Genomic DNA, 14,590 nt, shown 5'->3' on the forward strand with positions numbered 1-14,590 from the left:
TTATGCAACATCTAGGATTCTAATTTCCCCAGTGAGAAAATTCGGACCTGACCTTCACTTTGTCCTGTGTTGTGTTAATATTACTGCAATCTTTCATAGCATGATGAAGAATTGATTTCTTACCCAAAGTATCTCCAGTATTTGAAACTGGAGTTCAAATAATATGGTAGCAACTGAGCAAATTTTTGTAGACTCTGTTACTCCCAGTATGGATGACTATAAAGTTCCTTTTCTGGCCATTAGAACTAAACCCTATACAACAGATATTGACAAAACTCTCTCTATGGGCACCTAGGTAAAAAAGAAATATGTAGTTTATATATGTCATTTTCTTTCACTCATATTACAGCATCTCACCTACATCAAACTACACTAGAAAAGCATTAAGATTGCCAAATCCAACAGAAAAAACTGTAGGAAGTAGGAAGCACTGGAGTTAAGGTGAGCAACTTACAAAAAATAAACTTTCCAGTTTTAAAGAAGCCATAATACAGAAAAATTTCTCAGCTCCAAGACAGAGAGGGAACAGAGGCAAGGTCAGAAAAAAAAAAACCAGTTGCTGACATTTATTCAGATTGTTAAACACTTGGGTATAAATCTTTGACCTGCCAGATATAGACAAAGATGTACTTAAACATGACCTTTTGTTTAGCTGAGGACCTCCTCACCAGCCCTCACTATGTCCCCAATCCCCTTGTATACCACCTGATTTCTAAACTCATCAGTCTCTGACCTTAGGTCTAGACTTTAAAGCCCTCAATCTCTATCTACAGTGCTGATGGGAGTTACAAGGCAAAAGAAGAATGTTTTAAACATTTTGATATGCCTCTTAAACATCTAGGGCCTACTTAAATAAGACCACCACGCTATTAGGAACTTGCCATGTCATGCACTGCAATGCCTGTCAAACTGAAATGAAACCAGTTTTGTAGTCAGACAGCAACAAAAATTTGCTCTTGCTCCAGACACAGCCTTGCAGAGATGTTAAACCCTAAGAAGATAAGGCATAGCAGAGAAAAACCAGTGCATCTGTCTGTGGACACAACCACTGATCCTTACAGTACAGATGATTATGATTCCCGTTCATTCCTCAAAAAACCCATGTAGATACTCTGAATAATTGTTTCTCTTCCAGCATCACAGTTAAAATGCTCTTATATGACAAAGAGATGAGTATCTCCAGTTCCAGTGGTATAAGGAAGATATGAGGTTCTTAGCACAGATGTAGAGACAGGTATTATGTGAATATTTATGTATTTAATTACATATAGTGCTTGCTGTGTGGTGCTTGGGAATTTACACTTCCTTGTGTGCTCTGATACCATTTACATTAGTAATATTACATTCATCCTGCACTGCCTCCAGGAATGTCTTTATGACTGCCACAAGTGAACATTTCGTCTAATTACATTTCAATGAACTGTCATGTAAGTACAACCACAGATGCTCTGCACAAAATCTATAAACCTCGGTGAGGACAGAATTTGAAGCTGTTGCCTGACTCAGGAGGATTCCATCGTAAATTCTGTGCCTAGAGTTTATTTCAAGTTAATCAACTAGCATTTTTTTAATGAAGATTAGGGCAATATAGCATCTAGAGATACATTAACTTAATACAAATATAAAACAGTTAACTCCCTGAATGAGCTTCAATTTCTGTAGAATCAAAATAGGTATTAAATTCTGAAAATAAGGAAAAAATGATTGGTTCCTATAAGTTCTTCTTTTCCTATGGCTTCAAAACAGAATTTTGGGGTGTTGGTCTTGAAGTTTGTATTTTTTTTAAATAGAAAATTGCTGCATATTTAAGAACAATTTTGTCAGTTATGATGAATTGTGAAAACGCAGTCTTTAAAAATATAATAGCTACGAAGCACGTATCTGCAAACTCAGTTTATTTCCTTTAACACATCTCCTTAAATTGGAATAATCTCAATAATTTAAATAGGAAAACTTCTGCAACTCAGTGCCCTTTTCCCAGTTATTGTCTCTTTGCACCTTTCTTACATCTTTCTTTTTCTTTTTCTTTTTAAATACTGCACATAAAGAAATAAAAGAGAGAAATGCTTGCCTGAACATTTTGAAACGGGTTCTTGTTGCCATAGGATTCACTGAAGTATGTGAAATCATCTATGCTAAGCTGAAAAACAAAGAGAATAGGTTGGTGAGAAGGAGCCATGGCATCTCATTTAAGTAAAGACGGTATAGGCGAGAAAAAAAATTATTTACGTACCCTATCTTGCAGGAACAAGACGAGGTTTCTGGAGTTCTGGGTAAAAAGAGGTTGCAAGAGTGCCGTCAGCTCCTGTGCTGAGACAACTTGTCCTTCATGCACAGCAGTGTCTGGATTCCACTGTGATCTACAAAGGAATAATTCCTTTTTCTGTAAAATTTGATGCAAAGGATGGCACCTCTTCTTTCTCTAAATATGCAGCAGATAATGAATCATTATCTTTCATTTAAAATCAGCTTTGAAGTTCAGTTTACTTTCATTCTACTCAAGAGAAAAAGAACTTGCCCATTTATGCCTCTACCAAATTGACTGTTAAAGCAAGAATGAATAGGGGTAATGTCTTTCTCTATTTTCTGGTTTGTGTACAACAGCAGAGTTGCATCTTTCAAAAAAAGTTACCTACTAAGTGCAGTGAAGAAGAATACATTGAAAACATTCAGAGATAATTCCCAGCCAGCATCCCAACTCCCAAAACACTTTGCAATGCTGACAGGTGGAAGTCAGAAGGAATAGAACTCAGACTAGATCACAAGTTGTCTGAACTAGTATATTTTTTATAAAACTTTTGTTTGTGGAAGTGTCTTTTAGTGCTACTGTAAACAGGTTCTCTCCTAAGGTTTTCATGATGAAGGAACCATTCTACAGAAGCCTCTCAGAAAAGCCATCTTTCCAGCAGCAGGACTCCTCTGAACGGAATGACCCAAGGCACCCAGCTTACAACTCTCTTGCTAACCTGTCACTGTGAGCACTGGACAGGGAAATAACTCATCTATTTTGTTTTGCTGCTACAGAGAACAGGCAAATAAGAGGTGGCACTATTCTTTCAACATCTCATTGGGATTTTAACAGTATGCAACAACACGAGTCTATAGGCAAGAAACTTTTTATGAGTATTTTTCTCCTAGGTGTTTTGACTAATGAAAATTGTCTGTGGGAAATCATAAACTTGATGTATAATTTTCCATCTTTACTCAAGTACACATCAATTGCTAAAACCTGAGAAAACAGGTATTCCAGACACTCTAACTGGTTCTAATTACAAAGAATCAAATATTAGCAATTGTTGTGTGCTCTAGAATCAGTTGTTATACGATTGCAGTTTGATCAAGGTGAGATAAAAGTTAAATTTTCCAACCCAAAGCAATTTGCAAATGACCATTGCACAGCAAGCTTCTATGAATGAGAAGAACCTTTGCAGTCCTTCAAGATGGAGGTAGAGCAGGGTTAATGAACACATAGATGGGGCTCAATGTTATTTTTTGGATAAAGAAAATCTAAATGACACTCTTCCCTGTAATAAAAGATTGCTGAAAGTGAATTGAAAGTGTCAAATTGCACCAGTGGCAGAGATAAAACCAGCACAGTCCTGCAGCACTAGATGATACCTACCTCACCTCAGATTCTGGGGTTTGGGAAAGCCTTAGAGCAAACTCTCTGTGTGGAAGACTCCTTCAGAACAACATCCTGGAGATGTGAAAATTAAATTCTAGTAGAACTTTTGCCTGTCACTTTACAAGCTTTAGAATTAAATCTGAGATGCTGAGATGAAGGAAATGGTTTTTTATTGGTTGAAATTATCTGATATTTTCTTAGTTTTGCTCAGCATTTTCACTTCTTTGTTACTGTGCTTGGAAATTCACATTAACTTACCTTTATGAACATAAACAACTGAGATAGATATTGTAACAGACATGCCTCAGCTTTTCAGAGAAGACAAATATCACTCTTTCAAAAAATTAAGTATAATCTTTTAAATGAATATATTTGAAAACACAGAAAGTCCCAAAGATTCTGAATGACTCTAAGGAACTAACTTTCATACTGACTTTGTGCCTTGCATGGCCACATCAAAATATTAAAGACATTAAAAAAAAAGCAGATAGAATAAATTAAGAGATGATAAAAAATGGCTTGTGTGAAAGAAAATGATACTGAATATCTTGGTATATTTGTTTAAAAAATAACTAAATAAATCCACTTCATACCTAATCTTAGGGAAAAAATGCTTTTGAGAGCTTTAGGGACTTGTAATTAAAAATAAAAGGTAACAGAAAGCACATCAAACAAAACGAAATTATTTGCAGCAGCACAATGGTAAAGGCTTTTGCTGTGAACTCAAAACCTCAGAAGTTTAATGATCCTCTTTTAAAGCATACTTGCTTCTGAGAAATTCCCTGTTCCTTGAAGCAGTTCTTGTTAGCGATCTAACCTTGAAAACACCTTTTGTGACACTTTTTTAACTTTTAAGCAGTCAACTTTAGTAACTTTATCATCATAAAAAAATCTACATCAGTTGGTTAATAATTCTATTAAAATGCAGCATTTGTCTAATACTTATATTCACAGAATTATGCACTCATTTATTTTGCTTCTTTTTAACAGTTTGCTGAGCACTATGCATGGTAGTAGGGAAGGCTACATCCTCCACTGAGGGGGCTGTTGCTGTCTGCTTGGTGCAACAACATTCTCAGCATGGCTGAGACAGGAAATGGAACCATAGAAACATTTAGGCTGTAAAAGATCTCTAAAATCACCTCCAGCTGTCAATCCAGCACTGCCATGTCCACCACTAAGCCACGTGCCTAAGTGCAATATCCACATGATTTTAGAACATTCCCAGCTGACTCAACCACTTCCCTGTTCCAATGCCTGACCGCACTTGCAGTGAAGAATTTTTTCCTAATATCCAAGCCAATCTTCCCCTGGTGCAACTTGAGGCTGTTTCCTCTTATCCAATCACTGCTAGTTGGGAGAAGAGACCAACCTCCCCCTGGCTACAGCCTCCTTCCAGGGAGCTGTAGAGAGCCATGAGGTCTCCCCTCAGCCCCCCTTTCTCCAGGCTGAACAGCCCCAGGGCCCTCAGCCACTCCTCACAAAACTTGTGCTCCAGCCCCACCAGCTTCCTCGCCTGGGCAGTACGTTTTACTGGGTGTTTTACTGTGAACTGCAGGGTGAAAGGGAGACCTGTGAGTGCCAAGGGGCCGTGGATACACCAACAATGTCCTTCCCTGGACACAATCAAGCAGCTCATCCCACCGAGCTCCTCACCCCAGTGAGAGGGCACGGTGTGAAACCGGCAGCAGGACAACACACACTGATTGCTGTCATCGACTGCTCCGATAAAATCTTGTGTCCAGAGACACACAGCCTTGTAGAGTCAGCCACAGGCCAAGCATCAGAGTCCCCACCACAGCACCATCAGGGCTCAAAATGACAAGCATCTCTTCTCATGTATGCACTTCAATGTGTGTGCAGGAGAACATAGGTTTAAGGAATCCTAAGGAAGCTTTAAGTTTGAGGAAACTAAAACGCAACTGTTCCCTTTTTCCTCCAACAGTCAAACAATGTCCTAAAGAAAGTGAGAAAAGTAAGCTTAGCTTGGTATTTTGCTTCTTTCTCATACTACACTGCCTAGACATGACAACATTAGGTTCTTCCCTGAACACTATTCTTTCTGGAATTTGAGCAATTAGGTTGATGGAAGCAAAGATTTCAAGATTTCCTGTATCTGGACCCACTAGAAGAACTGATGGGAAGATAACAAGACTCCTAGCAGTCTAACTCATGATGTTACATTTTTGCTTTGTAGCTGACTTCAGACCTTTTTCCTACAAGTTATTCTTGTCAGTTGTCTCCATCAGTCACCTTGTGATTACCATCTAAGAAATCATGTTTTCCCCTGCTCAGCAGAAGTAAAATAGCATTCATGCTAGCATACAGCATCTCCATGGGTATCCAATAAAATTATAGCTAAAAAATTTTCCTTTTTATGTTACATCTTCTTTCAGCAGATTTATCAGTAAAGTCCCTGTAGTTTAGGAAACAGTGCAAATGTACTAATTGGCATTAACACTTTCTCAAAGTCACTTATAACCTGGGTTTGCCAGAAAAGTATTCTTTTCCCTATATTCCCTATATTCTTTTCCCTATAATATAGCATTAAAAAAAAGAAGCAATATATTTTAAAAGACTGTAAGCAAAAGTCATTCCTAAAACAAACACATGAGGGGGCAATCACAAAAGCTAATTTTAATGAATTTATTTGCTCAAACTCCATCTCTTTAACTATGGAGGGAAATAAGTTCTTCTGAATATTGGTTCAAAATGGCTAAATCAAATTTGTTCTGTGTATCATATGCAAGAAGAGCCTCTCAACCTTCCCTGCTTCAAAAACCCAACCAGGGAATATTACTTTTAAAGCTGATTTAAAATAAAGGTCAAATTCCCCACACCAAAGTTATTTGAAGATTATCCAGTGATATATTCTTTTGTGAAAAAGAGGGCAGTGTGACACACTGAGTTATTCCCTAGCTGAAGTGAGAAAGAATGTTGTTTTTAAAAAAGCCACTTATTTTTCTCCAAGTAGGGATCTGCATTTTTCTTTCTAGAGGAAATAGGTATCTGATTTACTAATGTCTCTGTGAGAACTGATATCACACTTCCCTTTGCTTTGTGCACTGCATGTGTTTGTCAGCTGCAGGTTTCACCTCTATCTGGCATCTTTCATTATCTTTAATAGCATGATTATAGTAATAATACATAGAAGAGAGTTTAAAGTGCTATATTCTCTAATATAGCTGTCCTGAGATATGGCTTGGCAAGCACTGTCTAGTTCTAGACTAGAACAAAATGTAGTTTCCTTCAATTATTCAATATCAAATTCTAACAGGTAACCTGGGAAAGGATGATGGCATACATCAGTGAATTGCAATTTCTGTTGATTAATGAATGGCTAAATGTTTTTACTAGTGGGATATGTTCCTACAGAGTGAACAGATATCCATAGATATCCATAATTACTGCAGTTCTGTAGTTAACTTTCCTAAGCCTCTTAATAGTAATTTCCAAATTTCATAGGCCTATGGATCACACACTCCAAACCATCACTGTGGAGTACCAAGATGTAAAGCACAGGGTCAGGGGTTAGCAACAGAATGTTGTTGTTAGCGTTGCTTTATTTTATAAAATAAGGACAAACTTCTTTTCAGTTGTTCCATAGACCTTCACCAGAACTAATTTTGACCCCACAAGAACTTCTCCTTTCAAAATGCAAATGTCATGGTTGGAGGAACACTTCTTCCATAAAAGGCTCTATTCCTGGAGACATGAACCTGTTTACCCAGTCCAGTATCCTGATTTTCTTGCTTTAGGTTTGTATAAACCAGAAAAATCTGCACTAGAACAAACTGCTAATTGCATCTTGATGGAAAGTTTGCTTTTATGACCACATGGGATTAAGTGATAAGCTCCTGTATATATATATACAGTGGGTATGTTTTTTATATAAACCAGGAAGTAGAAAAAAGGAAGCACTGATCTTAGATGCTTAGAATCACTTTTAACCTGAAAACAGTGCTTTCCAACATTTACTTTGCTTTTGAATACATAGGTTAATACTCATATGAATGCCTGTCATGCAGTGGTGAATCACTAAATATTTTGAATATAAAATTGCCTTGATGTTGAAACATTCTTTTGTTTTTTCTTTTTAGGGGGGAAAAAAAGAGCAAAAGCTATAAAAGCAAACTTTTTCAAAACTTGCAGATTTCTATATGCATAGTTTCAGGTTTCAGAAATCAATAAAAGATGAGTAAACATATGGCAAAGGTAGTAAATAAGTGACCCATATTTTTCTGACAACATTACATATCCAATATCTACTTGAAGCTACTGCATTGCCCAACCTGCCAGATTTCTGGAAACCCCAAGTAATGATACAAAATCCTTAAAGTGAGCATGAATAAAATTCCTGGTTGGAAAGAAAGAGGTCTATCCCTGGTTCTTTCCAAACAGCTTCAAAGTCCTGTTTCACAAATATATGCAAACCCCTGAATTTCATGTGGCTATGGATCTGTCAAAACTGCAGTTGTTTCTAACAACTGATGCATATAGAGATAGCAATCTGCCTAAGAACCTGTATTAAAAAGAACATTAAAGTGAAAAGTCAGCGTTCAGAAGCTAGGAAATCCAAGGCTTAAAAAGCTGCCACAGAGTTTTTGGTCAGCTGCTTCTAGTGTCACTACCTTATGTTGTGGCTCTAAGTCACAACATTTCTAACAGTGGGTTCAAAGATACTTTAGGATGAATAAAGCACATCTACTTCAGAGTTTTAGTTTACAGAATTTATTTACTTCTTTCTGCTCAGAAGACTAAAATTTTAAATAAAAGCGGGTAAAGCCATCTGTTGGCTTGTTTGATGGCCAAGGTGCAAATTTTTGTGTTGGATTATTTCATTGCCCAGAGCTAATTTACCATATTCGATGGCACAATATATTCTAAGCCCGCACACACACACAGAGCAGGAGCATAAGCAGGGACACTCTTTTATTCGATTTCTTACCTCTGAGTTGACCAGAGCAGCATGGGCACATGATCCACAGCCAGGGCCATTTGCAGCAGCCCAGCAAGGCAGCCCAGCAGCGGGGCTGGCGCGGCGGGGCAGAGCCGAGCCATGGCTGCAGGCGGGCGCACAGGAACTGGCCAGCTCCAAGGGAAAGCCCGGCGTGTGCACAGCGGCACTTCCCGCCCGGGCTGCTCTGGCCGGATCCCGCCAGCCTGCGGGCTGACGCTGCCCTCCGGCAGCTGCGGGGATTTTCACATCATCAGCTTCCTTCACTGGAGCTCGGGACTTACTCGTATTTCGAATACTTTCGGGTTTGTGATTTAAGCAGCTCGTAAAAGTGTCTGCAGTGAAAGCATTGTCCGTTTCCTCTAACCTTCAAGCGCAAGGGAGAGTCATGGAGTCCAAACTCCTGTCCTGCGCAGGCTGATAACAGTTATATAACTCCAAAATGGAGTTTACAGGAAAGTTTTCTGTACTGCACAAAATATATTCTGCATAACTTCTGTCTTCTTCCTCTGCTACATAATATCATGTCCTTCAGCTTAGTTTTTTCACATGTATTGAGATCTGGCGTCACACATTCGGGTGTTGACAGGTTTGAAATCGGCAACAAACTGCAGATTTCAGCACGAAGGAAGAGAGAGAGAAAATAGCACGTTCAGAGCCTCTGAAACACAGAATTGTTAAGCTATCTTTTGCAAGGAGCAATGTATCCCAGAAAGCAAATTCAAAGTCAGGGGCAAATTATAATCACTTTGGAACGTGACACTACCTCAGTATTTCACAAGTCTCATGCAAGATCAAAATAGTCTTAGAGAATTCCTTCATGCTCTGGCACACTTTTCTGTGCCTGCCAAACACTGAACGGTTTCCACACCTTGTGACTACATCAGGCTGCAGCAGCCTTGGCACGTGTTTGGCTCTGGGCACAAATGCCTCCTCACCATCAGAACAGTATGTTAGAGATCATACACAAGAGAAGTTCTGAGCTATGTTAAAACAAGTTGTGATAAGGGAAAAATAAAGAAGCATGATGAAAATTGTACAAGAAGACACAAATAGAGGTCAGAAGACATGCATATCTAAATCTGAGCACTTGTAGCCAGATCAGTTAAATCCATTTGCCTTTAATCACAGTATATTGTAGTGTGGTAATATAAGGCAATTTGTTCATCAACTCAATCTGAAATCTGATTTCTCAGGAAAAAAAAAGAAATTTAAGGGTAGCAATAAAAGATTGTCATGTTCCTTTTCTTCTCCATGTTAACTTTACATAACACAGAATTTATCTCTTTAATTGAACTTTTTCCTCTTCTCCTCAGAGCTGTATTAGAAATCCTATCTGTTCCCTTTAACAAGCCAGTGTTTGTTTAAGGGTGTGTACAGGTAAGACAGCAAGCCAGACCTCAAAGGGAGAGGTAGAAACAGAAGCACCTAGACATAAAGGAATTGCATAATTTCCAACGAAACTCAATTTTGCAGAAGGACAATATTTGATACACTGACCAACTCACACACTGTTGCAAAAACGTCACCCTAGGCCGATCATATGTACAAACAGTCTGCAGGTCTGGTCACATTCAGAAGAAGCAGTTAGGGTGACAAACCAGTGGTTTATTGAATGCAGCCTATATGTTTCTTTGGGACTGCCAATGACAAGTGCAGTTACTGCAGAATATATAGCATTAACAATATGACTGCAATCGCAACTTTAATTTCCTGGGTCAATACTCAGCATAACTAACGACCCAAGACTTACCAAAAGGCATCCTTTTTGTGGGGGGCGAGAAAGACAAGCCTGTCAATCTGTCCCTCAAAATTCTGTGTCAAATTCTCATCCCTCACTGAGGCACAAAATTAAGGTACATTTGATACGTTATTAACCACTATTGTGCAAAGCGCTGTTGGTGGGACTGTGGTCAAACCTTCCATTCTGTGCAGTTGCATTGTATGGCATATTTCCTGTAGGAGGTGTATTGGTTTGTACAAAACATTTCTGGGTAGCAAGTAGAACACAACCACGTGGTTTGTACCCTCAGTTCCTGTTCCTCCCCACGGCCGTGGCCACACGAACCACAGGGCTCCGCCCGGGTTCCGTACGCGCTCCGACCTCTGTTGGCCCCGGCGTTGCAGACGGAGCTTTGCCTTCTCTTCACGGCTGTATGCTTCCAACACATGCAAGGGAGACGCACAGTTGGTGGGTATACTCCGTATTCTGCCTTACAGAAACAGTCTTAAAACTTCTGGAAACATAACCAGATTGTTTCCTCTCAGATTACCATGTCACTTATGAACAAACTTCTAACTGAAAACAAACTGACTTTTCCTTTTTAATATTTCTCCACAAACCACAGCTTGGGAACAACTGAAGTGAAGAAAGCTTTGAAAAAAGGCATGAGAAGAACCTATTGAGTGGGATTTTAATTTGCTTCACTAAGTAAATTTAGCTAACAAATATATCTGCATATATTTTCTCTTTTTTTTCTTCACTCCTAAAAGTAGTGGGGTTTTTTGCCAAATGATAAGAAAAAAATGTACCTATTCCAAATAGATTTTAATAAAAATATTCTTTTCTTTCATTTAATTAAGGTTAGACAAGATCAAAGTAGGTTTTTTTATCTGCAAGCTGGAACCTAAACCCAGTTTTTATTAATGTGTCTCAGTATACACAAAAGCACACACAATTTACTGTTGCATTTCCACAGGGCTTTTTCCTCGAAAATTCCTATATGATCTTGAGTCCAGGTTTAGAACTGCTTTATTATGAAGATATCTTTAAATGTGACATAGATTTGAAATTCTGAAAATCAAACTACCGTGAAATTATTATAAAATGGCAATGAAGAAGGAAATATTTCCATTACCATGTATCCCCACTTAACTACAATAATTTTACTAAGAACAGCTATAATATTAAATACTCTCCACTGACATTCTTCTCCGATCCATTTCTCTGGATTTTTACATGCTTTCTTTTACAATTGTATCCCTATCACATATCTGTATTTCTTATCCTGCTGAAGTTGAAAGATGGGAGTCGTAAAATAGTAATTGCTAAAAATAGAGAAAAGACCAAGAAGAGGGAACCCTAATGTCTTTCACTAAGGAACTGCTTTGAAACAAACGAACAAACCAACCAACCCTCATCAAAACTCTCAACTTCATAATTCTACATTCCTGATGTAAAAAATTTGGATTCAAAAAGAAGTGTGAATGATAAAGGTATATTTAGGCCTATGAGACATGCCAGGGATGACTGTTGTAAAAAGGACAATTGACAGTACAAGATAAGCTAGGAGAACTATCTACATATAGATGACAAAAATAACTCCCATCTATTTGGCATACAGATTTCATCCTTAGGCAACAAGTTTGTAACATGGTAACATGGTACGACAGCAGCATATTAAAGAACTTCTCCCAGCTTAGTTAATAGCCATATTTAAATTTAAGCTCTTGAAAAATAAATAATAATTTAAAGAACCGAAGATGTGGATGATTTTAGTTTTTGTCTCAGTTATTACTAGTATAATTTCCTATTGAAAAAGTAATTTTCATATGCCAAATGGGAGTCAGCAACTACTTTGCTACATATTTAATTTAATTAAATATGTATTTGCTCACATATTTTATTTAGACTCCTGCTTTATCACTGTTTACAATCATTTTATTATCTAAGAAGAGACCTAATATTTTGCTCATTGGGACATCTTTTTAGGGCAAGGAGGTGGAGAAAACAATTATTCTGAGTTCTTCCTTTGAGATATGAATAGGGAAATTTACATCCTGAAAAAAACACGTATGGGGAGGCAAAATGTGTTTCCTTGCAAACTACCAAACTAATCACTTGTGCATGTGGGAAGAAAGCTAGAACCTTTCCCTCTGGAAATGACTTGGCAGTGGTCTTGGAGGTAGGAAGAAGGCAAATTTTGATTTATGCTCCAAAACTCCTGCTCAGAAGAGTCCTGTGATATAAGAGAAGTTGTTGATAGTCCTTGTGTCTCTGCTAGTACAGAAGGAACCATACACACCATACAGGCTGATCCCCTTTGCCTAGGAGTGAGAGGCTTTGGGAAAGAGCTGAGTCAATCCCAGCATCTCTCATCAGCCCTTCAGGAGTGTTTCAGGAATATGGATTCCTCATGATCTCAACCTCTAAGGTACAATTTAAGAGACTTGATAAGCTTATCACTTCAGCCATTTACCAGAAGTGAATGAAGGTTAGAATTTCACCTCACATTCTATCTTTGAAGAGGTACTGCCACTTTGCAGTCATTTTTTCTCCTCCTGGAAGGATCTATGCCCCAAAAGGCCCTTTTTACCAACAGATTCTGAAAATGTCTTTTGAGTAACTCTCTGAAATACAGGCAAAGATGATCAGCTCTGCTTTTAAGGAATTTACTCAGTTCTATTAGGAATTGACCCTTTAGCTGAACAGTTTTCTTTTCCTGATAAAATACAATGCCTTCTCCTAGAAAAGCAGTATCTTTACTCTGACTCTGATATTTTCAGTCAGCTTTCCCAATATTCTCCACTGTCTGATAGAGAGAACATTTTCATTCTTAATACTTGTCCAGCACCTTTTTTTATATCATATATAAGCTACACAAACAGGTGAAGCAATATGATAACTATTAGAGAAAATTTTAAATTAATTCCTTATTGAAGTGGAATGCAATTACAAATGCTATCAGCAAAAAGTGGTAAAAAAGTAATTGGTTTTAAATTCGGTAACAATATCAACAAAAATATATAATAATTAAAATTAGCAACCAAAGACCACTAACATGAAGGATTTTACGCTAATTTAAATTATGATACATTTTTTTAAAAAATTATACTATTTTAACTATGTTGGTTTTACTTGGCTTTGCCCTAACAACTCAGCTATCCAAAGTATCGAAAATACTTTTTCTATCTTGCAACAGCTCACTTTCCATACAACATGTCTTCTAAAACTTTCCATTCCTATGCTTTCAAATGCCATTTTTGGACATTGATTTGAAGGATGACATTAGTTAGAAGACACTTGTTTTGTGGAAAAGCATGTTCCAAATATTAGTCAAGCATCCAACTCACTTTACTTCCAGCACAAATTTTGAACTATTTACACAGAAGTTTTCACAGTGTGACTAAATGGCACTGCCAGGCAAGAGCTGCTGATGGTGGTGAATGGAGTTTCCACCCAGCTGATGCACAGTCACCAGCAGTGGTCCCCAGGGCTCAGTACTGGGGCCAGTCCTGGTCAATGTCTTTACCAGTGATCTGGATGAGGGCATCGAGGGTGCCTTCAATCAGTTTGCAGACAACAAGCTGGGCAGGAGCGCTGATCTGACAGAGGGTAGGAAGGCTCTGCAGAGGGATCTGGACAGGCTGGATTGATGGCCCAAGGCCAATGGTATGAGAATCAATAAGGGAAATCACTGAGTCCTGCCCTTTTGTCACAACAACTCAGGCAGCTCCAGTGGCTGGGAGCAGAGTGGCTGGAAAGCTGCCCAGTGGAAAAGGACCTCGGGGTGCTGGTCAGTGACTGTCTGAATATCAGCCAGCTTGTGCCCAGGTGGCCAGGAAGGCTGATGGCATCCTGGCCTGGATGAGAAACAGTGTGGCCAGCAGGACTAGAGCAGGGATTGTCTCCCTGTGCTCAGCACTGCTGAGGCTGCACCTCAAATGCTGTTCACTATTGAGCTGCACCCTGAATACAGTTTTGGGCCCCTCACTCAAGAAAGATATTGAGGTGCTGGACCATGTCCAGAGAACGGCAGTGAAGCAGTGAAGAGAATATGGCCTCAAGTTGCACCAGAAGAGATTTATGTTGGATAACAGGGAAAAATTCTTATTTGAAAGGGTAGTCAAGCATTGGAAGAGGCTGCCCACGGGAGTAGTGGAGACACCACAACTGGAGGTATTTAAAAGCCATGAAGATGTGGAACTTAGAGAGACAGTTTAATGGTGGACTTGGCAGAGTCAGGTAAATGGTTGGACTCAATCTTAAAGGTCCTCACAACCTAAAT

General features: G+C 38.6%; 1 protein-coding gene across 1 annotated transcript in view; it reads right to left on the reverse strand.

Moving 5' to 3' along the window:
- Positions 1-9,032, reverse strand: part of ATP6AP1 (ATPase H+ transporting accessory protein 1) — a 51,450-nt gene extending 42,418 nt beyond the window's left edge. Inside the window, exons 1-3 of the mRNA XM_063396764.1 lie at positions 8,574-9,032; positions 2,234-2,360; positions 2,072-2,140 (exon numbers count right to left, since the gene is read on the reverse strand). Coding sequence (XP_063252834.1) covers positions 2,072-2,140; positions 2,234-2,360; positions 8,574-8,686 — 309 coding nt within the window. The 5' untranslated portion in view covers positions 8,687-9,032. The remainder of the gene's footprint in view (positions 1-2,071; positions 2,141-2,233; positions 2,361-8,573) is intronic.
- Positions 9,033-14,590: the final 5,558 nt, after the last annotated feature.

Source organism: Prinia subflava, chromosome 4 (assembly GCF_021018805.1).
Source record: "Prinia subflava isolate CZ2003 ecotype Zambia chromosome 4, Cam_Psub_1.2, whole genome shotgun sequence".
Taxonomy (NCBI): domain Eukaryota; kingdom Metazoa; phylum Chordata; class Aves; order Passeriformes; family Cisticolidae; genus Prinia; species Prinia subflava.